Genomic DNA, 27,820 nt, shown 5'->3' with positions numbered 1-27,820 from the left:
ACTCTAACCCTTAACCCTAACCCTAACCCCTAACTCTAACCCTTAACCCTAACCCTAACCCCTAACTCTAACCCTTAACCCTAACCCTGGGTCGGACACGTGCAGAAACCCCAAGCGGAGAAACTAACATAAAGAATGGTGCACACCTGGGGACTTCCAAAGGGACCCCAAGGACAAATGCAGAGCTGTCTCACCCAGGGCCCTGCGCAGCCCCGCGGGCACCTGTACATTCAGCTCCTGCTGACCATGACCTCACCAAGATGGCAGAGACCCCGGGACAGCTGCCCCCTGAGCGGCCAGAGGTGAAACACCTTTTGGAAAGCATTCGAAGACCAGAGGCCGTGCAGGGGTCGGCAGGGTCCCCAGGCCTGGCTGTGATCAGGCTGATCAGGGCCTCTGGCTTCGGGCCAGGGCCTTCTCTCCTGCTGCGGGCCGAGGCCCTCCTTCGTTCTCCGCCGCCCCCTGGTGGTCAGCGATGGACCGCCCGAGTCCCGCGGTGGAATGCCCGAGGAGACAGTTTGCATATTAGCCTTTCATACACATAGAAGGCGTAGGTAGAAGTGAGGGCATGGCCCCTGGGTGCACACACAGTCCTGAGCTGGATTCTGCCGGGGCAAAGAGCTCTGTTAGAAAAGACATTCTCGGGGCGTGTGCACCATTCTTCCAGCTTTCCCCCGAGTTGGCAATTATTTTCAAGTAAAAAGTTTTCACAACCATTTGAAGAGAAAGTACATGGGTTAGAGGGAAGACATTATGAAAAAAAAATGTAGATTTTAAGAGCCAAATGGGTTTGCATTTGGTTTTGCCTGAGGGTTCCTGTGGTGGGGCATGTGCATTCCTGGGAGGCCTGCACAGGTGAGGGACCCTAGGGCCACAGAGGTGCGCCCAGGTCCTTACGTGTCACTATGGTGCTGCCTGTGGTCACCTGGCGAAGGCTCCAGTGGTGACCTGTCGTGCGGCTCCACACGCAGACTTGCTGGTTTTCCTAAGTCCTGTGAGGAGGTCCGTTGTGCAGATAAGTTCTGTTTCTGTTCAAACCGCTTTCAAATACCCACCAAGTGTAGCTTCCGCTGGTGGGTCCTGCCTGTGGCCGTGGTCACCGCGCTGCTCTAATGGTGACGTTCTGTTTCCCTCGTTCCTTCTACTGTCGTTAGTCGGAATTGGGGGAAAGCGAAAGGGTTAAAGAGAATAAAACGGGGCAGAGAAGACACCGTGCTTAGCAGGCATCTGGCAGGGAGCTTGCAGCCTTGAGCGCAGCTCAGCTAACCGAGGACGCCGGGCATGGGGGAACCAGGACAGACAGACCCTTACTCAGCAGAGCGGCCTGCAGCCGGCAGAAATGAAAGAAAACCTCTCTCCCTGCTCTCCTCGCTGATGCCTTTCTCGGCCTCAGCCCACCTGCACCCAGGTGCCGGGAATCAAATCATTCCGGAGACATCATGGCGTCAGGTCATAGGTGCGCGACCCCGGGCCACTCCGGACCTTTCAGAAAATACACCCAACGGGGCGGGGCCCGTGCGCGGGAGCACCTGCAGGCCGCGCCCCTGGGCTCTCCCACTTCGCCAGGTCGCTCCGCCCCCGCCCCCCCCGCCCGCCTCCCACTCGGCCCAGAGCCGCGGAGAACCCACCGCGACCTCCCCGCCCGCGGGTGGACGGCACGCGGCTGGGCCGGCGCCGGGAGCCGCGGGGGGACCCCGCGCAGCCGGGCGGTCAATTATTAACCGGTCGCGCGGCGGCACCAGGAAACCCGAGCCGCGGCGAAAGCGGAGCCGGGTCCGACGGCGGCGGGAGGCGCCGGGCGCGGGAGCTGCGCCGCCCCGCTCGCCCCGCTCGCCCCCGCCGCCGGCCGCGCCATGGACGCAGGTGAGGACGCGGGGACCCGGCGCGGCTGAGCGACCCCGGCCCGGGCTCCGCGGGTCCCCGCGGCGGGCGGAGGGGCAGGGGCCCTTCCCGGCTCTGCCCGGGGACACCCCTCGGCGGGGGGATGGGGGGCGGGGGCGGCCGGAGGCGCCGGGGAGAGTTCAGGACGTTGGCGCCAGGCCCCCGGCTCCGGGACCCCCCGGGGGAGCGTCGGGGGGGGGGGGCGGCCTTGGCGAGGTCCTGGGGCCTGCAGCCCCGCCTGGCCCCCCAGGGCGGGCAGCAGCGACTCGAGAGCGGCGATTTGGGGGCATTTTCCACTCCCTCCACGCGCCGCCCCCCTCTGGCCAGGCCGACGTCCTGAGAGCGGGCAGGGCGCCCTGGCCAGGGGGGCAGGAAGGCGGGGGAGGGAGGGACCCCACGGACGGCGAGACCCCGCGGCGAGCGGCGGGGGAAAGGCTCGTTCAGGGAACCGCGACGGGGCCCCCGGAACCGGGCCTGGGAGCGCGGTGACCCGAGACCCCAGCTCGGTGCGCTGCGCCCGCCCCGGGAGTCCCGGCCGGAGGGGCTCGGGGAGGCGGCGGGCGGTGCGAAGCCCTGCCTGGCGCTCCGGCCACATCCTGGGGGGGCGGGGGGGGGCCGGGATTTCTCCCGCCCCCCGCTCGCACGGAAGGCGCGCTCTGACCGCCACCCCCCCGCCCGCGACCCTGGAACGCCCCCCCCTCCCCTCCCCTCCCCCCCTCCCCCTCCCCTTCCCTCCCCTTCCCCTCCTCTCCCCTCTCCTCCCCTCCCCTCCCCTCCCCTCCCCCTCTCCCCTCCCCCCCTCCCCCTCTCCCCCTCCCCCTCCCCCTTCCCTCCCCTTCCCTCCTCTCCCCTCTCCTCCCCCCCTCCCCTCCCCCGCTGGAATGTCCAGGAGGCTCGAGTGTCGAGAACCCGAGAGCCCGGGCCGGCTGGCAGCCCCGCCGGCACATTTATTTACTCTGCAGCCCTATCTCCGCGCCATCGGCCAGGTATTTGCCCAGGCGGGGTCCGGGAAGCTGCGGTTTTTGTTACGATAACTGGGGCAGGGCCGGCGCCGGCGTCCCGTGCCCGAGTCCGTGCCCGCGTCCCGCGGGGACCGGTGTCTGGCCTGGCTCTGCCGGCCGGGGCTCGGGTTACCTGCGCCATGAGCCTCTGTTCTCGCACCTGTGAAATGGGGATCGAGCCCTCAGAAGGGAGCCTGGTCCTGTGCTCGCGGACACCATTTTATTAGTGTTGTTTGTATTCGTTTTCACTGTTACCCACCTTCAGCGGTTGTCACCATCGTCACCATCTCACACAGGAGGACAGGAGGCCCGCGGCCGGAGCTCAGTCGGAAACTGGCATCGTTTACCTGCGTGCTGGCTGGGCCTCTGGGCAGCGTGTTCAGAGGGGCTGGGGCCTGACTCGCAGGGGGGGTGGGAACCGGCCCAGAGCTCAGCCAGGGGCACCCGCTGGCTCAGCAAACGGCGCTCCTCCTTTCCCCAGGGTCCTGGCCAGGTGGGGTGCCTTATTCATTTATTTATTTACTTATTTATTAAAATATACATTTTTATTGATTTCAGAGAGGAAGGGAGAAGGAGAGATAGAAACATCAAGGATGAGAGAATCATTGGTCTGCTGCCTCCCGCACGCCCCCACTGGGTATCAAACCCGCAACCTGGACATGTGCCCTTGACCGGAATCAAACCCGGGACCCTTCAGTCTGCAGGCCGACGCTCCATCCACTGAGCCAAACCAGCCAGGGCTTATTTTTATTTTTTAAATATATTTTTATGGATTTCAGGGAGGAAGGAAGAGGGACAGAAACATCAATGATGAGAGAGAATCATTGGTCGGCTGCCTCCTGCACAACCCCTACTGGGGATCGAGCCCACAATCTGGGCCTGTGCCCTTGACCGGGAATCAAACCATGACCTCCTGGTTCATAGGTCGACACTCAACCACTGAGCCACGCTGGCTGGGCTGGTGCCTTATTTGAAAACTCCAGCCCTTGTCTGGGTGGGTGAGGCTGGGAGCTGCCCTGGTGATCCTGAGTGTCTAACCAGGTCTACTGGGTGGGGTGTGGCTGGTTCCTGGGGGCAGGGATAGTCAGGCCACCCCCACCCTCCGGGAGACCAGCAATCCTGCTCCCCCCACCCACTCCCCACAGGGGTCCTCCTGAAAGAGCCCCTCGCTCTGGGTCAAACTTAGTCACAAACCTTTCTTACTCTAAGTGTGGACTCCCTTCCCAATAGCTTTCATTACACACACACACACACACACACACACACCACTCCTTATAGCTTTCATTACACACACACACACACACACACCACTCCTTATAGCTTTCATTACACACACACACACACACACACACCACTCCTTATAGCTTTCATTACACACACACACACCACTCCTTATAGCTTTTATCTCACACACACACACACACACACACACACACACCACTCCTTATAGCTTTCATTACACACACACACACACACACACACACCACTCCTTATAGCTTTCATTACACACACACACCACTCCTTATAGCTTTCATTACACACACACACACCCACTCCTTATAGCTTTCATTACACACACACACACACACACACCACTCCTTATAGCTTTCATTACACACACACACACCACTCCTTATAGCTTTCATTACACACACACACACACACACACACCCCACTCCTTATAGCTTTCATTATACACACACACACCACTGCTTATAGCTTTCATTACACACACACCCCCACACCCCCCCCCCCCACTCCTTAGCTTCCCCAGACGGACCAGGCCCCCTTGCATTTTCTCGCCTCCCTAACTTTCAGACAGCAGTAGCCAGTGTTAGCCAAGAGCCTGCTCACTTCGCATGCCTACACTCATTTGATCCCCACAACCCCCCAGGTGTTGTTTTTAAGGATGAGGCAACCAAGGAGGCCTGTGGCGGGGGGGGGGGGGGGGGGGGGGGGGGGGGGGGGGGGAGGGAGGAGCAGCCCAGGCAGCCTGGCCCCAAGCGCCCCTCCTGATGGTAGGAGACCCTCACCCCAGACCCACCAGCCCAGCCCTGCCCTGGACCCAGGAGGAGGTGACAGAGGTCTGCTTGGCCCTGTCCCTCTGACAACTCCCTCCCTCTCCTCACCTCCCTGGGTGTCAGGCCAGGTGCCCCGGATGCCTGAGTCCGTCCACTTGTCCACATCCCACCAGCCCTCTGCCTCCATTCTAGCTCAGACCAGATTTTTCTTGTTTTTTGATGTGGGCATTTATCGCTATGCACCTCCTCCTTAAAGCTGCTTTTGCCTCGTCCCGTCAGTGTTGGTGTGTTGTATTTCCGTTTGTCTCAAGATGTTATTTCTCTTTTGACCCCCTGGTTTCTCAGAAGCATGTTGCTTAATCTACAGCTCTGTGATTTGCCTAGTTTTTATTCCTCTCGGAATTGAGACCATTATGGTTGGAAAAGATGCTCGACATAATTTGCATCTTCCTAAATGTTAAGACTTGCTTTTGGCCTGACAGTCCCTCCGCTGGGAGCGGTCCCTATGCTCCCAGAAGCAGGCGTGTCCGGTGGTTTTGGACGGAGTGTTCGGACCGTGTCTGTAAGTCCGTCTGGTCCGTGGTGTTGAGGCCCATGTTTCCTGCTGCTTTTGGTCCCGATGGTGCAGCCATTGATGGAAATGCTCCTCGTGACCTCCTGGCTCTGAAGTCACTCGGGAGCCAGGGTCCTGCAACTCCCGAGCAGCTTCCCCAGCTCCCAGGCCAAGACTCCGATTGGCTCAGCTCACCTGCGAGCCTCGCCCCCTGGCTGGGTCTCAGGACGCCTCTCAGGGCCGCCCTGGCCCAGGTCCCCTCCTCCAGCCGCAGAGGCTGCCTGGCCCAGGGCGCAGGGCAGGGCGGGGCGGGGCGGGGCGGGGCTGGGCGACCACCGGAGGCACTGCCCCTCCGAGCCGGTCCCGGTCCTGTCTGTGCTCTTGGGGAAAGGCTTGGAGAGGCTCCGGCAGGGGTCGTGCGTGGCTTTCTTCTCGGAGGGGCTTTTTGGGGCTTGGGGGTCAGGGTCCCACCTGGCCCATGGCTTCTTGAGGCTCCTGAAACCCGCCATGTCTTCCCAGGAGTGGACACCAAAGGGGGTGCTGGCCCGGAGGCCCCTGAGGCCCCCCCCCAGACCCGAGCTCCCGCAGCTCCCGCGCCGCCCGCAGCTCCTGGATGAAGACGAAGGGCCCGGCGAGGAAGCAGCCGCGGACGCGGGCAGCACCCCAGTCCCCGCCGTCCCCCCGGCCGACTCCCCGGCCGCCGCCCCCGGGGCGCCCCCTGCCCAGGCCCAGGCCGCGGGTGAGGGCGAGGCGAGGCCGGGGCCCAAGGCGGCCGCCGGCGGCATCCCCAACATCGGCTTCGTGGGCGAGCCCCCGCCCTACGCGCCGCCGGACCCCAAGGCCGTGCACCTGCTGTACCCGCCCTTCCCGCCGGGGCCGGTCCTCTTCCAGCCCGGACCCGCGGCCCCGGCCCTGTACCCGCCGCCGCCCGCGCCGCTCTACCCCGCGCCCGCCCCGCCGCAGCTGTTCGCACCCTTCCCCGTGGTGAGTGGGCACCCAGCCCGTGGGCACCCTGCTTGATGCCCGCTCCCTGCCCCCTTACCCCCGTCACCCTTATCCCTCCACTCACCCCTTACCCCCTCACCCCCCTCACCCCCCCCTCACCCCTTACCCTCCGCTCACCCCTTACCCCCCCCCCTCATCCCTTACACCCCCCCCGAGAGGTTGGGCTCACAGACATTGAAGTCAGGTCCTGGTGCCCAGAGGAGGGGCAGGAAAGGGCTACCTCAGCTGCCCAGTGGGGGAGCCCAGGAGGCGTCCCAGAAGTGGGGGCATTTGAGCTGGGTTCTGAGGGGTGAATAGGAGAGTTAGGCGGGAACAGAAGGGCGCTCTGGCCAGAGTGCGCAGCACAGGCAGGAGGCAGCCACGCCTGCGCTTGGGCTTGGGCATGGCGGTGGTTCCTTCAGCTCGGGAGGGGACGGGGGGACGGGGGGACTGGGAGAGGGACCCATCGTGAGGGCCCAGGGCCTCTGGAAGGGAGATGATCTGATTAGATCTTTAGAGTAAAACAAAACCCGCTGCCTTAGGACGGCGGAGCAGTCCCGGGGGGCGGGGAGGGGGGGCCCATGAGGACGTGGGTACAGTGTGGCTGGACCCTGGACTGAGCAAGGGCTCCTGGAGCGTGACCTGCCCTGGGTGACCCGCAGCCTCACCGGGTGGGGCTGGTCCGCACTCCGGCTCTGGGCGCTCCCTCACGCCTGTGGCCTCTGCCCCGCAGTACAACAGCCCCCTGGCCGGCGTGCCCGCGCCCGCCACGGTGGAGCACAGGCCGCTGCCCAAGGACTACATGATGGAGTCGGTGCTGGTGACCCTCTTCTGCTGCCTGCTCACTGGGCTCCTCGCCATCGTCTACTCCCACGAGGTAGGGGCGGCCCTGGTGCACCTCCCAGCAGGCACCCGGCCTCTCCCCTAGGAGCTGGGCATCTGGCGTGTCCCTCTCAGGAGGGGGCGGGAACTGGGAATCGGTGCAGTGTCTCTGGCCCTTGTCCCCGCGGATGGACACCTCCTTCCCTTGGCCCCGCCCACACTCAAGGTCTGCTTGGGGGCTGGGCTCCCACGGCTCACGATGAAGCGTGAGTGGCTGCCCAGGCCCAAGGAGCTGCCATCCCAGGGGGCTGTGTGCACCCCTCCACCCACTCATTCCTCTTACCACCCAGCTGCCCCCACCATCTCTGTCTCCATCTGTTCACCCCCTACCCCCCAACCACTGCCCTGCACAGGGTCAGGCTCTGGGGACCCAATCATGCCAATGGGGGTGTTCTGACAGAGTGGGTGAGCCTCTGGGGTCTCTGCCCGAGGCTGAGCTGACCACGCCCTGAACCCCCCCCCCCCCCCCCCCCAGCTCCCCCACCGTAAGCCAGGCCTGTGGGGAGAAGGCAGCTCTCAGGACAGCTCAGAGGTGTCTGTGAATTCTGGCTCCGCCACCAGCTGTGTGACCCTAGGACAGTCCCTTAACTTCTCTGAACCTGTTTCCTCATCTCAAAGTGGGGGCAACAGAGACACCAGCATCTGGGGTTGTTGGAAGATGTAGGAGACCAGGGCGAGGGTGTGGATTGTGCCCCGCCCATGAGGTGCCAGCCATCACCCGATTGCTCCTGGGCAGGCCCCAAACTTCTCAGGGTGCCGTTTCCCAGTCTACACTGGGGCCTGGCCCGACAGTGCTGCATGGGAGGTGGGGGCGCGGTGGGCTCATCCTCACTCTGTCTGCTTGCAGACCCGCTCGGCCCTGAGCCGGGGAGACCTGGCCCAGGCGGAAGAGGCCTCCCGCAAGGCCCGCTCCCTCGTGCTGTTCAGCCTGCTCTTCGGGGTCTTCGTGTCCACCAGCTGGGTCATCTACGTGCTGGTGGCCCTCTACCTCCCATGAGGCTGGGGGCTGCTTCGGGGACGTCAGGATGCCCGGACACCCACCCTGCCAGAATCCTGTGGACTGTGATCCCTGCTGGGGCCATCTGTTGCCTACAGAGGGGACCCGGGGGCAGGAGCGGGAGGGATTGGCGCACTCAGCACACCAGTGGCTGCCTCAGCCCTGAGGGGCAGTGTCCTAATCTGCAGTGGTCTCAGGGCCCAGGCCCAGCTGAGGAATGGGGGCCCCGGGAGCCCCATTTCTTTGGTGCCTCCTCCTGAGGTCTTCCTGGGACTGCTGGCCGGGCCCAAGGCCCCTGCCTTCACCTTACCCCCAGGAGACCATCAGAGGGACCAGAAGTCTGTGTCCTCAGCGCCATCGGGGTGGGGGAGGGGCACTGCACTCCTGGCCTCCTTGCTGGGTTGGTCAGGTCGCAGGGCACAGCTGTGGGTTCCCATGGGGCTGGTGGGCGTGGCCTCCTCCCTCCGTAGCTCCTGGCTGGTTGGTCAGGGCCCTGCCTCTCACCCGCTGTGTCCAGAAACCAAAGCCATGTGTCTGTTTCCTCATCTGCAAAGTGGGGGCAACAGCTGGGCCCCCATACCTCCCCCTTTGACTCACTAGAAGGGGGCACTGTGACCTACAGTAACTTCCTTGGCTGGTCCAGTCCTGGCCTTCAGAGCTCCTTGCTGCTCAAGGGAGTGGGCTTCCCTCCTCTGTAAGGGGTCGTGGCATGGCCTGCCCTGGACCCCTGGGCAGACCAGGGAGGGTTCCCGTGGGTGCTCAGCACAGTGCCGGGCTCAGGTGCTCTCGGTGGTGACGGCGGTTCCATAGGGTCTTCCACAGCCCGAGGGGAGGGGAGGGCAGGGCCTGAGGGTCTCACCGTGAGTAGCAGGGCAGCCGGGCACCTCCCGCTCAGCAGATGGGAGGCCGCTCACTGATGGGCACGCTCCTGCAAGGGCCCAGAGCTTCCACCAGATTCTCAAGGGGCCTGTGACTCAAGATGACAAACCATCTGCACGGAGAGGAGGGAGGCCCCGCTGGGCCAGAGAAGACTGGCAGCTCGTGTTCAATCGCCTGCTTTCTACACCTCTGGGTGCTGCCCGCAGCCCTGGCTCCTGGCTCCTGGCTCCTGGCACCGGGCGGAGGCAGACACCTGACTCAGCCCTGGAGATGCTGGGAGCCTTGGGCCAGGGCGTCGGCGATGCGCACAGCTGGCTGGGGGCTGGGCCAGTCGGCATGTCAGTCACCCTCATGCAAACGGCCCAGAAGAGGAGAAGGAACAGCGCAGAGGACTTGCAGAACCCACAGCAACAGCTGTTCGTACTGAACTAAGTAAACTCCAAGGAAAGAAGTCCCAGGACCGTGCCCAGCTCTGCGGGTACGAAGCGCGGGCACCTTGCAGAGGGCAGGCTCGGAGTCAGGGCGTGGGAGCGGGGAGTCCGAATCTCTGATGAGCTCCCAGTGAAGCAGAAGCTAAGGAGCCGACTGGAAACGGCACATTAAATGGGGATTAAAACCATTAGAAACCATTCTGCAGGAGCAATCCATGGAGGCCCGGAGCGTCTCTATTATTCAACACTGTGTTAAGGTTCTAGCTAATGTAAAAAACAACAAAGTGAAATTTGTAGTATGAAACTTGCAGTCTGTCTGTCCAAAGAGACAAAATGATTTTCTAGCTGTAATATCCAAGAATCAAAGAAAAAATTAGAATAACTCAGTAAAATAGTTGGATACAAAATAAATGTGATAGTCATTAGCAATAATCAGTTAAAATGGAAAAAATTTTGAAAAATTCCACTCACAGTAGTGATAAAACAGTAAAATCTAGAAGTAACTTTGACAAGAATGATTTGGGCCCAAGTGAAGAAAATAATTTTTAATTATATATATAACTTTATATATACAGCAGGTCCCCCCCAAATGCATATACACTTTAACAGTTTTGAAAATGAAATGTATTTTAATAAACTGCCTTTATAATTATTCAAAGTGTGTATCTACATTTTGGGGGGACACCCTATATATATAAAATTGAACAAAATATCTGGCTAGGAAGATGTATAAGAATATGTAGCATTCTTAGAGATTTAATGAAATCCCAACAAGAAAACCGTTTTTCTTGTTTTAAAACTATAACAAGTTTTTAAAAATAGAAAGGAAATGTGTAAAAACTTACAATTGTTTAGAGAACTGAATGAGGGGACTGTTGTCCCTGGCTATTACAGCTTATCATAGAGCTACAATTCCTAAGACAGCACGGCCAACAGAACATCCAGAAAGCGTCCCCAGTGTGTGTGGGGAGTTACTACCCGATCAAAACGGCCTTTTAACTGAGTGGGTCAAGGACAACTCAGAATAAGCAGTTGGCTATGTGGTTGGAAAAAATTCTTCTCAAATTGTATGGAAAAGTGAACTGCAGCTGGATTACAGAGCCAAGAGCCTAGGAGTCCCACACACAGGAGAGCCCGGGAGGGTGCCCTGTAACCAGGGAGCTGGGGAGGCCCTGGGAATCTGGAAAGCCACAGAGGGAGGGGTCGAGAGATCCGGTCCCACAGAAGCAGACAGGTCCTGGCCAGGTTGGGGACAGATCAGGAAGGCTGCCGCCTCCCTGTGGTGGGAAGTACACCGTGGTGTCTGCCTGTCGATAAGGTATGTGCCGTAGACTTACATTCGCGCATGTGCAAAGGACAGTGTCTGAAAGGAAGTTGCAAACTGCTGGCAGTGGCTGACCGGGGACCAGGAGCGGGGGCGCCACGCATGGCTGAACCTGACGATGGGATTCATACGTCGTGTGATTAAAAATGAAGAAAATGCGCTGCCTTTGGCCTCAGCAGGCCCAGTTTTAGGGCTCCCCGTGGTGGAGGAGACTGTCTGCCGGAGGCTCAGGGCCAGTGTGGAGACGGCCGGCGTCGTGAGTGACTGTGTTGACGCGCCCCGGAGGGAGCGGCTGGGCAAATGGAACGTGTGCAGCGAGAGAGAACGCTGGCTTCGGGGTGGAATGTCTGCGGCCAGCTGGGGTGGCACCGTGGTGCTTGCCGAGTGCTGAGGAAGCTTCCCGAGGAAGCCGTGGCGCTATCACCTCAGCCCAGGGAGAGGCTGCGCTCCCACCCACCATGGAGGGCCTTCCAGTCGCTCGCGCTCTCCACCCTGGTGTTGCCGTGGCGTGCGGTTCAGCAGTTCCGGGGTTGAGGCTGTGGTGGCGGCTCAGCGTGGCTCCGATGACTGACGACGTGGAGCCTGTTACCAGCTCTTCGGAGTCTCTGTGTGACGTCCCTGCTCAAGCTGGTGCCCTTTTTTTAGTCTGGCCATGGAGGTGGTTCTGAGTGTCCTTCCTTTCATCTGCTCATCGCATTCAGGGGCGGCAGGGCCGCGCTGTGAAAATTTGTAAGCTCTGGCGGTAGCTCAGCCGGCACAGTTCCCTTCTCATTCACGCGAAGTCCGGTGTGGGTGGTGGGGTGGCCCAGTCTGGGCTCCTTCACGTGGGACTCTGCGTGTCAACCCCTGGAGTCTGCACGGCCGGGAGAGGCACATCCACTCTTCCTTTTGTTCTTTAGACTCTGAGCATCAGTGAGATCACATGGCATTTGTCTCTCTGGCTTCCTTCACTCGGCACCACACCCTCTAGGCCCCGGCATGCTGCCACAGTGGGAAGACTGCATTCTCTCGGGGGCTGAGTGGTACATGCCATTCTATACACGCACCAGGGCTGTTACCCGCTCGTCCTTTGATGGGCAGTGGGTTTAGACCCTGGCTGTTGTAAATAATGCTGCAGCGGACAGTGTTCGGGGTTTCTTCAAATATTTACCCAGGCGGGATCGGTGGGTCAAAGGCAGTTCCATTTGTAACTTTTCGAGGGGACACCCATCCACTTCTGCAGAACCGCCAACAGCAGCCAGCAGGCCCGGGGCTGGGATGAATGACAGGGCCCTTAGTGAGGGCACATGGGTGCCCAAGCACACGGCCAACTTACGAACGCCACTCCGTCCTTGCATTGCGGATGCGTCCCATGGTCAGGGAGGACTGGTTTTTAGTGCCGGGCTGGGGCTAAGGTTACTCTGGCGCTTCTGCGTCAGCATTCGCCTGTAATTTTCTCGCGCTGTCCTTGTCTGGATTGGACGCCAAGGTTGTATTCTACTCCTGAAATGAGGCAAGCAGTGTTTCCCTTGCTGTTCTCGGGGCTCGTGTGAGACTGACGCTCCTGTCTGTCTGACATAAAGTACCTGTTACGCCCGTCAGGACCTGCTATCCGAGTGGATTTCAAACCAAATTTAACTGTGTAATGTCAAGTACCTCTTCTTTGTAGCACTTACCATGGTTGTGATATTTCCCTCGTGTGACATTAAATGAAGAGGATGAAATGAGGTAAAGCTGTTTGCAAAGTGCGTGGTGCCCACTCATGCTGGGTGAGTCGTACCAGTGGCAACAGCTCACCAGACACTGCTACAGGCTGCGGCTCGCTGAGCTCACGCGGTGGAAGCTGGGAGGGCCCCTTATAGCTGAGCAGCTGGGAACAGAGAAGGCACGCGTACCCACGGCCACTGGCTTATGGGCGGCGGAGCCAGGACCAGAGCCCATTAGCCAGGAGCCATGTCCCTCCAGCATGTTCTGAGCACGCAGGACTAAAGGACCCAAACCCGACCTCACTGGTTCCGGAATGATGCACCCAGTGGACACCTGGGTGGTGGTGTAAATGAGTGGGGCCATTTCTCGTCCCCTGGGACACCAAATGGCCACTGCACCCGAAGCCTGGCCTGGTGCATGGACAGACCTGGAGCCTCTGAGGTGGCTTCTGAGGCCTTTGACGGTAGATGGAGCCCAGGCCTCTGACAGGAGCTAGTGTGGGAGACACCACCCCAACAGCAGCCAGGCCGAGAGGAGCCACAGAAAAGGAGGCGCCTGAACCATCACTTTGACACGTGGTAGCACACAGGTGGCTGTCACCTGTATTTATTTTCCTCTCATATAAAAGTTACACATTTGAAATGTCTGCAGGAAGCTGCCCTATCAGCCGTTAGTCGGGAATATATATTACAATGTAACACTGGGGTCGGGTGGTGGGTGGTGGTGGGAGGTGCTTCTCAGGTTCAGTTCCGACGTGGCGCCAGCCTGCCCTCTCCTTCGTTCTACCCACCTGCGGGGAACCCAACCGTCCTGGTCATGTCTGTCTGTCTGTCTGTCCTGAAGATCAAGCCCCACACCCTGTCCCCAAGACAGACAGTTCACGGCAGGGCTGCGGTGCTGGCATGGGGTTTGGTAACTCCCGGAGCCAAGAGGGCGTCTTAATGAGGCACGGGAGGGGAAGCCCGCGGCCAGTCAGTTCACGCACACATGGCACCTGCTGTCCTCACACCGGGCTCGCGGCGCCGCTCGCTGGTGCCTGGCCCTCTGTGCGGACCACCTTGGGCTTGGGGAGGAGGGGGGGCAGGGCCACCTCTGAATTGAGGGAAGTGGAGCCCCCACCCCATCCCCACCAGCTCATGGCTGAGAACTGACCGACAGGCTGCAAACACGCCTTGTCCGCGAGTGGCTGGGTTTCTGAGGCCGAGTCTTTGCCTGTGCTATGGAGGGAGACCCGGGGGTGCCCCCAAATGCAGGGTAACCCCGGTTCCCACCGCCGAGGAGCCCCGAGGGCCCAGAGCAGCGGCAGAGTGGGTGGCTGGGAAGACTGAGACGAGGACCGAGGACCGAGGCACAGCCTAGAAACCACCCACACGCTGCACTGCCAGTAAACAGTGACTCACACACACTCTTAAATAGTAAAGTGACGTGTTCTGGCCGCGGCCGGCAGGACCACCGCCAGAGGGACCGTAACCGACACTTCATAGCCTCTCCCTCCACCCGGACAAACGAGAGGGGAAGGCCAGCCCAGCCTTGCTCCTGATAACAGCTCATCAAAACCACGAAGGACTCAAAGTGACACGGCTTCTCTACAAACAGAATCTAAATAATCAACGGATGTTGCTCTCTCCTTTTCTTTGTTCTGGGCTAAGCACAGTTAGTCCTGGAGTTTGCGTGACCAGGTGCCAACCCCAGGACAGGTGAGCACTCCACCACGCGCAGCAGAGTGCACAGGCAGGCCCGTCCGAGCCCACGGCGCGTGGGAGCTCCGGCCGACACCTGAGAGCGGCCTGCAGACCTGGCCTCGGATTGTCACCTCAGCAGCAAGAGTGGTTTGCACAGGAGGGCGGAGAGCACTGTTCTCGAAGGTGCTTTCCGGGCGAGCGAGCCTGCTCTGGGGTGTGGCCGGGCAGCCCAGACCCTGGCCTCTCAGAGACACTGTCCCTCCGAGGTTTAGCCAACAGTGGTGGGGACACTGGTGAGGAGTCCTTGTCACCCACCCGATGGAGCAAGGTCGGAGGGGAGTCCATGGGCCGGAGGGAGCAGGAGGTGGAGTTTAAGGCACACAGCAAGCTACAGGAGGGGGCCCGCGGCCTCCACCTAGACAGAAACGCCCTTCTACTCCCCTCTCTCTGAATTAACTCACCCAAGAGCTACGAACCCAGCTCAGCTAAAACGCATTTCTTGGGTGGTAAGGTCCTCTCTTGCTCCACCCTCCCCTTCCCAGCGCCCTCAGTGCCAGGTGACGGGGTGGGGAGATAAGGGCAAAGGGAGAGGGCAGCCACTGCTACTCACTGCACGGCCAGCAGCCCGGTGCCCGCAGGCAGAGGGCGGTGCTAGGGCCACCTGTCGTACCTAAAGGGCCAGGTGAGCGGCGCCCATCCTCCACCTTAGAAAGCAGGGCTGGAAGGCAAAAGGAGCCCCACCCAAGCCTGCTCTGCTCTCTGCCCACCCAGCTACATGTCCCTTCATTCACGGTCACCGGGGAGCAGCCCCCCCCCAGGGTCCTTGAACCTCCACTCATTCATCATTTCAGCAGATCCGGACCCTGGAAGTCAGGGAGGGGGCAGACTCCGCGGCTCCCAGGTGGGAGGAGAATCAGGCGGGACGGGGAGGGGAGACGGACGTGAAAGCAAAACCAAATGAGAAAACCACCAGTTCACAATCGGCAATGAGACCTGCCTGCTGGCTCCGCGCCGGGCCGTGGGCTCGCTCGTGGGAGGAAGGAGGCAGGAAGCTGCCTGCACTCAGGGCTCCTGCACAGCTGGCCCCCTGGCGGAGGCCGGAACAGCGCTGCTGCCACACAACAGGTCCAAAGTCCCTTCGGGTCTCGGAGCCACACTCTGAGCCTCTGTGAGCATCCTCCTTGCTCACGGCAGCTGCTCCTAGGTCTTCTCCTCCCGGTCTGTTTTCCTCCTTGTTATGTTCCTGGGTTTGATTTTCAGAGAGAGTTCCCATAGGGCCTCCTCAGCCAGGTGGTCACTAAAGTCGTTGAAGAAGTTTATGATGTCGTCGTTCCTCCGGATGTCGTAATGCCTGGTGGGGAGAAAGGCAGCAGTGAGTGCCCACGACCTCTCAACGGCAACCCCCTACCACCCAGCAAACCGCTGTGGCAGGCGCCCTGCTGCCCACAGCCTACGGGGGGTCCGAGCTCCCCAGACAAGGTCAGCAGCACACAGAGCCCATGCTAGACCCTAAAGCTGTGCCCTGCTTCCTGCAAGGTCTCCCCAGCGGCATCCCTGCAGCTGGGCTGCCCTCTCCAGGTGCTCCAGGGAGACCCGCTCTCAGGCCCCACTCCTGCCGTGGCTCACCCTGGGGATTGCTGACGCTGGGCCCACCCACTACTCTGGCGTCCGGCGGGCCAGTGTGCCAGCAGACCAGTCACCAGCTTCCTTGTATGGGAAAGGGGACGGGCTGGCTGCCACCTGTGTGCACGCGACGGGCCATCCCGTGCTGAGCCAGCCCCTCAGGCCTCCTGACAGCCTGGTCCTCACCACCTCCCGTCTCTGCTCAGGCCCCAGGAGCCGAGGGCGGGGAGCACTCACGCCTGCTGGAAGCAGCGCATGCTGTCCAGGATGTTGAACTGCTGCCACCGTTTGGAAAAATTCACTTTGCCGTCAATATAATCCGGGTTCCCCAGGTGCACGAAGGTGAGGTCCTGCAGGATGAGCCCCCTGGGAGGATGGAGAGCCCAGTTACCCTCCGGAGGTGACTTAGAAGGTGGCTGCTTTCCCGGCACGTCGGTTGGGCCACCAGGACAAGCCAGTGCTGATGCGGCCCCGGCCCCGGCCCCTGGGCTGTGCCTGAGAAACTACCAAAGCCACCAGCGCTCTGGGAGGCATCTGTCTCTCCCAGCGGAAGTCCTGGCTCCCAAACCCTGGGTCCCCGGGAAAGCCAGCTCAGGTCCTGGAGGAGCCTTGGAGGCCGGGCTGCTACGGAGGCCTCGGTGACTGTCTGGCCTGCAGGACCATCGGGGAACGGGACGCTGCAGCAGAAGCCAGCAGAGTTGTGGGCTTGCTCATGTAAAATTCATAAACGAACATGAGAAATAACAGGACCCCAAGCTGGGAGTGGGCAGGAGACAGAGCCCTCTTGTTAGCAGGTGCCTCTAAACACAGGGCGTGAAGCCACATGACCAGTGGTGGCAGTCCCTCCACCTGGGAGGCCCAGCCTGAGGGCCCAGGGACCCGTCACCGAGCCCACACGGGAAAGAGTGCAGTGCAGTGAGGCCGGGAGGCTGGGAAAGGAGTCGGCTGTCCAATCTGCATTTCTGAGGGACATCCCATCAGACACCTAGCCCTGGGGCAGTGCCGACTGACTCTCCCATCCCTTTCGGAGACTCCGTGCCCACTAGCATACTAAGGGCTCTGATCAGACCTGCAACAGAAGCCTGTTTAGCTTTGATTTGCCGTCACTTCCTATATTTACTGACCACAGGGTCCCTCCCCAGGAAACACCTATGCACGCCCTCTTCCAGGGCCCACATGGAGGACATGCTCTCTGAGCTGCTTCATGCCAAGTGCTCTCAGGGTTCCTGGGGTGACCAGGCCCTCAGGTGGCTGTGGCGTGCAGCCGAGTTTGAGGCCTGTGGAATATGGCACGATGTACTGCGGAGGAAGGAGGCTGCCGCCTGTCCGCGCCTGGACGTGCTGCCTGCAGGCCAGGGAGAAGTGGGAACAGGACAGGGGGATGGAACATTTTCACGGGACCCCGCAATTCTGCTTAAAAGTAAAAGGCACTCCTTGCCACACAGTTGAGAGTTGAGACAGTACAAATGTCTTGGTTGGACCCTTAGCGCAGGTTTCTCAGGGAGCCCAATACAGCATCTCCAGAGCAACCGAGGGGCAAACCCGGGCAGGGCTTCTACTCACAGGTACGGGATGCATGGCGGCTCCACCTCCGAGAGGGCTGCCCGGTAGGCGCGGAAGGAGGACGAGCTGTCAATCAGCGTGCAGTACTCAGCCAGGCCCTGTGCAGGAGGGACGTGGAGTCTGAGCCCTGGGACAATGCTGGGCACAGCCCGGCCCCTCCTCGCAGACCAAGTCGTCCCCTACCCTCTGCCAATGCTCGAGGGTACCCACACACACACACACCCAGAACCAGACCTGGGCTCTGCCCAGCCGCGGGGAGACCAGGCCTTCTGGGGCCACCTCCCTGGAGCACCTTGCAGAGGGCCTGCTGTGCCTGCTCGGCCCGTGACTCCTCCCCGTCAGCACCCGCCACGTGCACAGGACCTGGAGCTCGGGCTCCCGCTTGGCTGTGCCCGACTACAGCCCAAGTGAGCCTCTAAAGCCCACGCTGCACCGGCTACTCCAGCTCCGAGCCTTCCTTTGTTCTCCCTGCGCTCAAGGCCAAGTCCGCCGGGTTGGCAGGTGACCTCACCTCACTGCTCCTGCACGCAGCCTGGGCTCTTGTCTGGGAGACTTAGCTGATCCTGCCTTTTTGCCTGATAGGTGCCTCTCCCTCTGATGGGTCACCTCCTCCAAGAAGCCATCCCTGCCTCCTGAGGACCTCATGCTTTCCTGGAGCAACGGGTGTGGAGGTCCCACTTCCCCAAACAATACTGTTTTATACCTGTCCTCTTATATCACTCCAGACAGCCCCGGGCGGCCCAGCCAATGCTCAGCCCGGGGGGCTGGGCCTCCACACAGAATAAAGGTCCAGTCCCTTGGCAGGCCCCCAAGGCCACCCTGATCAGGGCCAGTCCCCCACAGCGACATGGCCACTGGCCACGCTGGTCCTGAGTGCACTCCTCTGGCCCTGATGGGCATCTCCTCCCTTCCCAGGAAGCTCCGACTCAGGGCCTGGCCTCACCAACACTTCCCCAGGGCCTCCCTGACCAGGCTCACTTAACACCCCATCCTTTTCCCTTTAGCACTTACCCTGAAGAAACCCACCAATAGCATGTCTGTCTGTTCACAATGCCTAATGCAGCCCGCCCAGAGCAGCCTTCTAGAAGCACAGGCCGAGGGAAGGAAGGAGCAGGTGCACTGGGACCAAGGCACAGCCTGTGGCGAAGGATGCAGGACGATGTGATGTCCCAGCACCAAACACGCCCCTCAGGGCCCAATGACTGCAGGTGAGAGACTAGGGCAGGCGGGGGTGGGCTGTCCCCGCCACACAGTTGGGCGCTGGCAGAGCAGGGACCCAAGCCCAGTCTCCACTCCTGTCCTGAGCTCACCTCTGAGGTCTGCTTCTGCCACTCGAGCCTGCGGATGGGCGCTGAGTCCAGCGCCGAGAGGATGGCCAGGTAGGAGTTGAAGTTGTTGAGCTTTCGTAAGTGCTGCAGAGAGAGGCGAGGGGCCGTGAGGGCGGGGCGGGGCGGGGCTGAGGAGCAGGCTCGGGGCGGGGCTCGGTTACCTTCATGATCTTGATGAACTTCAGGAGCAGCCGTTCCCTGTCCTGGGCCTTTTCCTGCAACATGATGATTGACCGGACCCTGCAGGACGGGGAAGGAGAGCTGAGCTGACTGCACTCCCTCAGGGCCCCGTGCGGTTCTGGTGGAGACGGCCCAGCCGGACGCTCCATGGCTTGTCTCAAGTGCCCCAGGCTTGGCAGCACCAACTGCAGCCCGTCTTGGCTCTCAGGAGCTCTCAGAACCCCAGGGGGAGGCAATAGGCCACAAGAGATCTGGCGGCTGGTGCCAAACACCAGGATGGGACCTCCGGCCATGCGGGCTCTGAGGATGCCAGCAGAGCTCTCCTGAGCAGAGCGGAGCGAGCACCACTGGGATGGACTCTGGCACAGCCTCAGGACCAGCTCAGCGGGGGCAGGCCTGTGGGTTCAGAGGCCGCCTTGCCAGACACGAACGAGGGCACCGCTCAGAACCTTAGCATCCAAGGCAAAGCTAGCCTCGCACAAGGACCTCATGGTGACCCGGACGCCCTGTGATCTCTCCACAGCCCCTGCCAGTCGCTGGGACGAAGGGTCACCTCTGCTTTGCCTCTTCTGCCCATTGGAGGGCGCCTGCACTCATCCACCTGCACCCCTCCTAGGCGGACCCCCAGGGGTGTGCTGGGAGACCTGTGCCCAGCACGGGGCTGGGTCTGAGGCTGAGCTCAGGGCCATGTGTGGCTACAAACGGCCGTGCCGTGTTGGGGAGAAAGGAGGGAAAGCTGGGGATGACCTGATTTTTCACCAACAAGCAGCCCGTGGAGCGTTTTAAAAATATTAGCCACCCCTCGATGGCTGCAGAGGGCTGTATGCAGTGAGGACGGCACGGCCGCCGTGCCCTGACCACCTCTCGGATGCTGTGGGGCTGTGGGTGCTTTTGAGTCATGCCTTGAACAGCCGACAGTTCTGTTCTATGTTACATTATTAATACACTTCTGGGCTCCATTTTGCTTTACCGATTAAAGGCTACACGAAAGTATTAATGGCCACCACTCCTGCAGGCCCGCTTTCGGGCAGTCAGTGTGAGGAGGAGCCCTGAGGCTGCCCGCCTGGCGGTGGGGAGACTGCAAGGACCAGTGTGGGGGGAGGGGGTGTGTGTGTGTGTGCAAACGTCACCCGTGCCTGCAGACACTGGCACTCGCTCCAGGACCTTTCCCTGCCGTGCCTGGCTCCTCAACCAGCCTCTGCTCTAGGTGCCCCTTGCTCTGCTGCCCAGTTCACAGTTAACGCCCGCAAGGCCGAGAAGGAGCTGAGGGATGAAGCAGCAGAGCTCTGCCCAGGACAACTGCCGCGGGCGGGCTCCGTGCCACGGCCTTACCAGTAGGACATGTTGTTGAAGTGCTCCGTGAACTGGGTCAGGTTGGGGCTCTTCTCCTCGTTCTGCTCTTTTGCCCAAAGCAAAACCTCAGGAATCTGAAAAAAGGAAGTAGACTGGGTGGGGCTGGACCCGCTGGCTGTCCCGTGATGGGAGTTTCTCTCATTCAGGGACAAGCAGCGGTAGTTCCCCCGGCAGGGCCAGTCTCCTCCGAGCCCCGCCCACGCGTACCTCTATTTTATAAAAGAGCTCGGCATCCAGCAGGGTCAGCTGTTCGGCTATTTCATGGCTGTGAAAGTCATGCAGGGTCCCTGGCCTGGAAGACAGACGCCCGAGGTGAATGGACAGGGACAGCTGGAGCAGAGGGCCTTGCAGCTAGGACTGGAGGGAGCGACCGCTTGGACCATGGTGCTGGCCCCGTCTCCTGCCACTACTGGGCGGGTCCTGCAGGTCCCCTTGTGAGCCCATGGACAGCTCAGCTGCCCAAGAACGCAGGGCGCAGGGGGACAGAGATGGTGCCATGCGAACGCAGGCGGAGACAGTCACTAACAAACATCTCCGGCTCGGGTAGAGGGGCAGGCAACACACGGGAACCACATACAGGGTCTTGGGAACGTTCAGGATGGCACAGCGGGGCTGGGTGAGAATTAACAGCTGCCACCTGAGTGCTGGGAAGGAAATTCCATAAGAGCTGACCACAGCCCATCTGTCTCTGGCCCTGGTAAGCGGCTACTCGCCCTGGTGCCCCACTTCCTGGTAAAAGGTGGCTCACCGATGCTACTCACAACCCCGGGAAGAGGCTCAGCGCCCAGGGAACCACTAGGCTGCCCCTGAGCCACCTCGTCAGGGCCTGGCAGAACTGGGGCGTGAGGCTGGGGCTGGGGAGGTGCACTAAGGAAACGGGGCGCAGAGGTAGCTGCTGGGCACAGCTCTCACCAGAGGAGGCAGGGGCAGGAGGGGCTGTGGGCGGACGCGGGCAGCTCACCTGGCTGCTACGCCCCTGGCTGCCAGGGGCTGGTCGGAGTGGGCACACCTGAGCAGCTTCTTCTGGTCCACCTTGTCCAGGATGTTCTTGCGGAGCACGCGGGCCAGGCTGAGCTCCCCGCTGCACACCAGGCGGAAGACCAGCTCCATCAGCAGCTTCAGGATCTCCTCTGTCAGCTCCACCAGGCTGCAGGGCCGGGCCACGAGGTGAGGTAGGGACACGAGGAGGGAAGGGGACTGCTGCCACAGGGACAGGGGACAGTGCCCGCATCCTTGCAGGTGCTGGGGGTGGCCCAGTGGTAACAAGTGACCACCATCCTCTCAGCAAATGCTTGCTGGCCCCAGACAGGCCTGGCGGCCATGCAGGGCCTGGGCTGAGGAGACAAACCCCCGGGAAGCCCTGCCCCGAGGAGCTCCTGGTTCTGCGGGGAGGACTCCCTAACGGTCCTGGCCTCAGACTCGATGCCACAGGACGCTCAGCACCTCCTGTGCGCGGCCCTCGCTACAGCCGGGGGCACAGGCCAGGCTCCGCACTAGCAGAAGGGAAGCACCTGGAAGGCAGGGCCTGGGCATTTCCTTCCCAGCCTAGGAAAGGGCCAGTGTGATGGGTTCTGCCAATAATGGAACTGCAGCCTGAGCATGAGGAGGGGGCAGAGCATGGCCCCGCCAGAAATCAGGGCAGGGCCAGGGCTGGCCTGCGGGGATGGGTCACTTCGGAGTAGGCTGGGGGAGCCCTGTCCAGAACTGTGGGCACGTAGCCGGGGAGGAGCAGGCGGGACGTCACGGGATGGCGAGCGCAGGGGAGAAGCCGCCCCGTGGCCGCGATCCGAGGGCCGAGCACTCACCACAGCTCGTCCACCACCCGCACCAGCACGAAGAACGTGTTCTTGCTGACTCGCTTCTTGAACGTGTCGGTGAAGAGAGAGAACTTCTCGTATGTGGAGCGTGGGTTAAAGAAACAGCTGTTCTCACACGGAGGGACGGGGGACAGCTACCATTTACTGAGGGCTACCATGTGCCAGGGAGCGGAGTGAGGCACTGCCACCACTGGTGGGGGAGGGGTGGGCGGGCACAGGCCTGTAAAGTGGGTGTCAACTCAGACCTCAGACTGTCCTTAGCCACTCCCTCCCCTGCCCGCAGAACCGTCTCTACCGCACGCCCAGGCCCACCTTTCTGTCGGGTTCAACCGCGGTTCCTGCTAGACTTTCTGAAGCGCCAGGGGCTGCCTGGCTGAGCCTCGAGTAGAGGACAGTGGTCACAGCAGGTGCCTGAGCCCCGGCTGCGGGGAGGTGCAGAGCCCAGACGTGCTTCCATGTCTTCCCAGAGCCAGAGCCACCCCCCCCGCCTCCCCCCACAGCCCTTCACAACCACCCACCTCCCCCCACAGCCCTTCACACCCCCCGCCTCCCCCCACAGCCCTTCACACCCCCCGCCTCCCCCCACAGCCCTTCACACCCACCCGCCTCCCCCCACAGCCCTTCACACCCACCCGCCTCCCCCCACAGCCCTTCACACCCAACCGCCTCCCCCCACAGCCCTTCACACCCACCCGCCTCCCCCCACAGCCCTTCACACCCACCCGCCTCCCCCCACAGCCCTTCACACCCAACCGCCTCCCCCCACAGCCCTTCACACCCAACCGCCTCCAGCAGCTCCCGAGGCCACGCTTTCTGCCTCGAGGGCCACATTTCTGCATCCCCTGCAGACCCTTCTCCGCTCCGCCTGGTGATGGGAGTGTCGGGAAGGACATGCGTACGCCTATCGGCAGCATATTGGCTGCTTCAGGCCTGCGAGCAACTGAATGTGTGAGGCTGAGGAGACTGTCTCTGTGGACGGGATCCTCCACTTCAGGGCCGAGGGGCCAGGACCTCGGGCAAGGGCAAGGGGAGAGTGGAAGGCACGCTGTGCGGGAGACAGGTGGCCAGCAGGGGATGCTTCAGGGCACACAGGATGGGAGGGAGCTGGAACCCCAGACTTCCTACTCCAGTGACAGTGCTGTCCAGCAGATGGCAGTCACGGGCTATGACTCGAGGACGGGGCCAAGGAGCAGTGGACCATGGGCTGGCCCACTCTGGGGGCAGGATGGGCCCTGGGCCAGGACTGCAGGCAGTGAGTGGTCCTGGGAAAGGTGGTTCGTGGGCGGATGTGGAGGGGGAGGAGCCATTCTGTCATGGACGTGCAGTTGTCCACAGCCACGTCTGCCACCAGGGGAGTGGCCATGCCTACCCAAGGCTGTTCATTTGAGTCTCATTCCCTCATCCGCACATTTGCAACTATCACCCCAATGCCCTGGAGCTCAGCTCAGAAGCTGCAGGTGCCAACTTGCTGGGTCTCTGCAGGGGCCTCCATGTTCCCGCCCTCAGGGTGTCAATTCTAATGGTTTCAGAATCACCGGTCACCACATGCCACCTGCCCCCTGCCCCCGTGGCCTCACTGTCCCAGGCACAGCACACCTCACGCAGCCCTCTGGCAGGTGGGAAGGAGGCTCGCAGAGGAAGCCTTGCCTGAGGCCCCAAAGCCGGACGTGGGGCCGCCTCCCTGCCTGCTGCCCTGTGCGGCCGGGCCCCTCTCCAGCTCTGGGCCTGCAGTGCCGTGGGAGTGGGAAGGATATCGGTACTGCAGCTTCTTGATGAGCTCCTCGGGGGTGATGAAGGTCCGGTAGGTGGTCAGGAAGGCCTCACAGTACAGCACCAGATCTGGAGGGCAGGATGCGTGGTTACGAGGTGGCTGCAATGTGCCCCCCCCGCCTGGTGGACACTGAGAGCTCGGACCCCACATTCAAAGGCCCTTAGTCACGGGCAGGGAGAGAGTCACTCAAATTCAGCAGCAGGCTTCTGGAGCTAAGTTGGAGGTGATGCCTTCAGGAGGCTGGGCCCAGGGACAAACCCTGGGAACTTCCATACGAGAGAGCTAAGGGAAGGGTGAAGGGGCGGAGCTTGGCACGCTGCTGGAATACGCAGTGGCACGCGCGGGTGCCAGGGAAGGGCAAGGCCCACGCGGAGGAGCTGCCTCCAGCAGTCGGGCGCCTGGGCTGGCAGCTCCCACACGGCCTCCTTCTCTGGAGGGCTCAGCCCCGTTACGTGCGGCTGCCTCCCCTCCCAGCCACACAGCTCCTGACACTAAAAAAAGGGGCGACATGTTTTAAATGTAGGTCACTCCTGAGACAGACAACCCGGCCAGGCTTGTGAATGTCAGAGCTCTTCTGAGCTGGAGCTGAGGTTCAGGTCCTGATTCGACTCCAAAGTACGTCTCCTCCCCGTGAGGCTGCGCTTGCGCCCGCACACACGCGACCGAGCTCTTCTGGCCGGGACACAGGCCACCTTGCCCCATCTTTTCTCATTCACCCCCAGCTCCCTCGGTGGAAACACCTCGTGGCTCCCCACTTTTCCAGCTAAGAGTGCAGGCTTGGCCGAACCTGGCTCCTGCCCCTGCCCCAGGACAGAGGAGAGGAAAAGGAACACCTGCTCCCGCACCTGGGTCTGAATTGGGGGTTCAGCTGGAAGAGCGGGTTATGAGGGAGGTCGAGGCTGCAGTCAGAGCAGGGACCACAACGGCACGCTAGGCTGCTTCCTGGAGCCCAAACCCACCCGCTATGTCAAGTTTGGGCTTCTGTTCAGAGGGTGGGCAAGGAAGCGAGATGGGCCCAGCACAAGCCAACGCCTGCTCTGGAAGACTGGACCCACATCTGCACGCCTGGAGTTGCAGGGCCCCCCAGTCCAAGGCCACTGGTGTGGTCTCTGGTCCGCAGGAAGCCACCTGTGGAGCTGGCTGTGCGGCCCAGGCCTCAGCAATCCGTCCCAGGTACAGATGGCTCTGGAGCCTCAAAGTCTTTCCATTAACAAAACCAAGCAGGAGCCCAGCTGGCTGTGGCGCCTCCTCGCCTCCTCGCCCAGGCAGTTGGCAGGAACTGCAAGTCTTTGGCTGCCCTGCCTGCGGGACCCCCTCTGGCCTTGGACACAGCTGGCTGCACCGGGCAGGACAGCAGAGTTCGCTGCTCAGAGCTGAGGACTGGAGCCAGCTCCCCCTCAGCCCTGTCCTTTGGGCAAAGGGAAAATCGGTCCTCTTGCCGGCAGAGGCCGGAGGGCTCCCTGCAGAGCAGAGCCACGGCTGTCCCCAAGGCCCAGAGGGGACATTCCAGAGACTGCCTCTGTGCAGACGTGTTCCGTGTCCGTGCGTTCAATCATCACATTCTCTGGGCACTACAACCTCTTCAGAAGCTGAGCCTGAGAGGGGAGCTGAGCCCAGTGGCTACCCGGGTCTGTGACGGGCACAGCCAGGATTCAGACTTGTCTCCAGGCCTGGGCTCTGCCCCGGACAGAAGACACCAGGGGGGAAACCTTGGAGGGCGAGACAGTGGCTGTGTGAGTCTGTGGGAGCCATTTCTGCTTTTTCTATTTTTCAAACTTTCTGCGATGTAAACATTGTTCTTGTACTACTTTCATAATTTAACAGTTTACAGAATCATATTTTGAGAAATCTGCTATAAAACATAGGGATTTGGTTATCTACAAAAACAAAACTGGGGAGTTAGGGTTTCAAGAGACTAGGATGTTTAATTCCTTCCACCTTACTTTAGCACTGTGGTTACATCATTCTTACAGTAACTTACAATGTAAAAGGAAAATGAGTGTCACCATCCTGACCAAGGTCAGAGGCCTTCCTCAGGCCTCCTCTCCCTGGCGGAACGCGGCGTGGAAGGACAGCTCTCCTGCCTGCACGTGGTGCCCACAGGCGGCTCCTCCCCCTCAGGGGCCAGGAACACGTCCTGGGGAGGCAGCACCCCTGCTGTGGGCTGAAGCCCCTGGGCGAACGTGAATGCAACCCCATCTAGTCTGCAATGAAATGTCACGCAAACATCGGGGAAAGTATAAAAAGCCACCTGCGAGCTACCTTAACACTGTTGTGGAGCACGTTTTCACTCGAGGTACCGTTTGTGGAGCTGAGCTCTGCACCTGAAACCTGCCCTCCCGACCCCTGTGGGTCCTGGGGTCACTGCCTCACACCAACGGGGGGGACACGCTCCAAGAAGGCGGGAAGCAGAGGCCTGGCTTTCACTGCTGCTTCCCCAGGCGGCTCTAACTACATGACCCAGGGTCACGGCTTTCTGATCCACTCAGGTCTGGCAGAGAGGGCGGGAGGGGGCGGGAGAGGGCGGGAGAGGGCAGGGGAGGGCAGGGGAGGGCAGGACGCGCCCAGATCCAGGGAGCTGATATGGACAGAGGCCACTGCAGAGGCACTGCCATACCTTTCCTGTCTGTCTCAGTCGCGTGGACCAGCAGGATGTCCCCGGATCCTCCCCGGACGTCGGGCCCGTCGTCACCCTGCAAGGACAGCGCAGCCGGAGAAGCCCGTTTCAGAGCCACGGCAGGGATGGCACGACGACGATGCTGTGCCAGAGACCGCAGGCCCCTTTCCCTCCGCCGGGACCAGTGTGGCCACGCTGTGGAGACCAGGCACGCCCGCCCCCCTCCCTGCTCCACTGGGAGACAAGGACAGAGTGGAACTCATCTGGGAGGTGGATGGCCCGGAGGCTGCCCAGACACCATCGGCCTGGGGCACATTGCTCTGAGACACACCTGGGTCCGGGGACACGGCACCGTTTGACCCGTCCCTGTTCACCAACCCATGGGTCAGGGAGGCGAGGAGGGCGGTTCTCACACATGGGGGGGGGGGGGGACGACAGTGGACCCCAGGAGGGGCAGACAGGACCGTCCCAGCCTCTCCCAGGAAAAGTGAAGCAGCGGGACTCTTTCGAGCTGCTCATGCTCCCAGCGCGGCAGCGAGCTGCCCTAAATCTACATCTGCTCCCAGGTGGGAGATGTCACTTGTCATGTCATGGGTTCTTCTGGGGAGCCCTTCATAGAAGAGTGGACAGTGTCACAAAGGCATTATGTTACACCTGACACTGCTTCTAGGACCGACGCCTGTGACTGACGCCTGCCAGTTAAGGAAACAGCCTTATTTCCAGGTGAGCACACCGAGGCCTTAACTTATTCACCTGGCCTGGAGCCAAAGAGAGTGGCCACCAGGGTCCGGCCGCCCTTGCTGTGACAGGAGCACAACCTCGATCACGGGCTCCCCAGTCGATCTTGCAGACGCACATGCCCCGCGGGTTTCACTCTTGCTCCTGGGCTCGTGTCCTCAATGTGCCTGGGATTTCCCACTAAGCGTGGGGGTGATTATGCCCATGACCTGACTGTTCAGAAGAAATTTCTGGGAAGGGTCATGGTTGTCCACGCCCTCGTCAGCCCTGCCTGCCTGGCCGGCTCCGCCCGCCCGCCCAGTGTGCAAAGGGCAGGATCCGCCCTCCACGTGTCTGAGCCCAGGATTGTGGTTACACCCTCAGGGCGGGCCATGTTATTGCCATTCCTCAGCATCTCCAGCACTGCAGGGCAGAGGGGAGACACAATCCTCTCTCAGGGTAGCTCCCCTGGATTTGACAGGCTTGGGGACTGTTTTTACCAATAAGTTCTCCTGACAAGTCAGGATGGA

General features: G+C 61.3%; 2 protein-coding genes across 4 annotated transcripts in view; one reads left to right on the top strand and one right to left on the bottom strand.

The window, feature by feature from the left end:
* The first annotated feature begins 1,853 nt into the window (after positions 1 to 1,853).
* Positions 1,854 to 14,363, top strand: PRRT1B (proline rich transmembrane protein 1B). Its single transcript, XM_070430406.1, is given in 5 exon segments — positions 1,854 to 1,863; positions 5,976 to 6,016; positions 6,018 to 6,440; positions 7,174 to 7,317; positions 8,170 to 14,363. Coding segments are annotated over 5 exon segments (768 nt in total). The 3' UTR covers positions 8,320 to 14,363.
* Positions 13,216 to 27,820, bottom strand: part of RAPGEF1 (Rap guanine nucleotide exchange factor 1) — an 87,965-nt gene continuing 73,360 nt past the window's right edge. For all 3 annotated transcript variants that reach the window (XM_070430403.1, XM_070430404.1, XM_070430405.1), the window contains 11 exons: positions 26,574 to 26,649; positions 23,940 to 24,024; positions 22,174 to 22,266; positions 21,330 to 21,515; positions 20,576 to 20,660; positions 20,348 to 20,442; positions 18,997 to 19,075; positions 18,818 to 18,919; positions 17,508 to 17,605; positions 16,182 to 16,310; positions 13,216 to 15,672 (listed from right to left, as the gene is read on the bottom strand). In XM_070430403.1, the coding sequence (XP_070286504.1) occupies positions 15,522 to 15,672; positions 16,182 to 16,310; positions 17,508 to 17,605; positions 18,818 to 18,919; positions 18,997 to 19,075; positions 20,348 to 20,442; positions 20,576 to 20,660; positions 21,330 to 21,515; positions 22,174 to 22,266; positions 23,940 to 24,024; positions 26,574 to 26,649 (1,179 nt within the window). In that variant the 3' untranslated portion in view covers positions 13,216 to 15,521. The remainder of the gene's footprint in view (positions 15,673 to 16,181; positions 16,311 to 17,507; positions 17,606 to 18,817; positions 18,920 to 18,996; positions 19,076 to 20,347; positions 20,443 to 20,575; positions 20,661 to 21,329; positions 21,516 to 22,173; positions 22,267 to 23,939; positions 24,025 to 26,573; positions 26,650 to 27,820) is intronic.

Source organism: Myotis yumanensis, unplaced genomic scaffold, assembly GCF_028538775.1.
Source record: "Myotis yumanensis isolate MYYU_CA2020_CCGP unplaced genomic scaffold, mMyoYum1.0.hap1 SCAF_12, whole genome shotgun sequence".
Classification (NCBI taxonomy): Eukaryota; Metazoa; Chordata; class Mammalia; order Chiroptera; family Vespertilionidae; genus Myotis; species Myotis yumanensis.
This window is presented reverse-complemented; position numbering and strand designations above follow the sequence as displayed.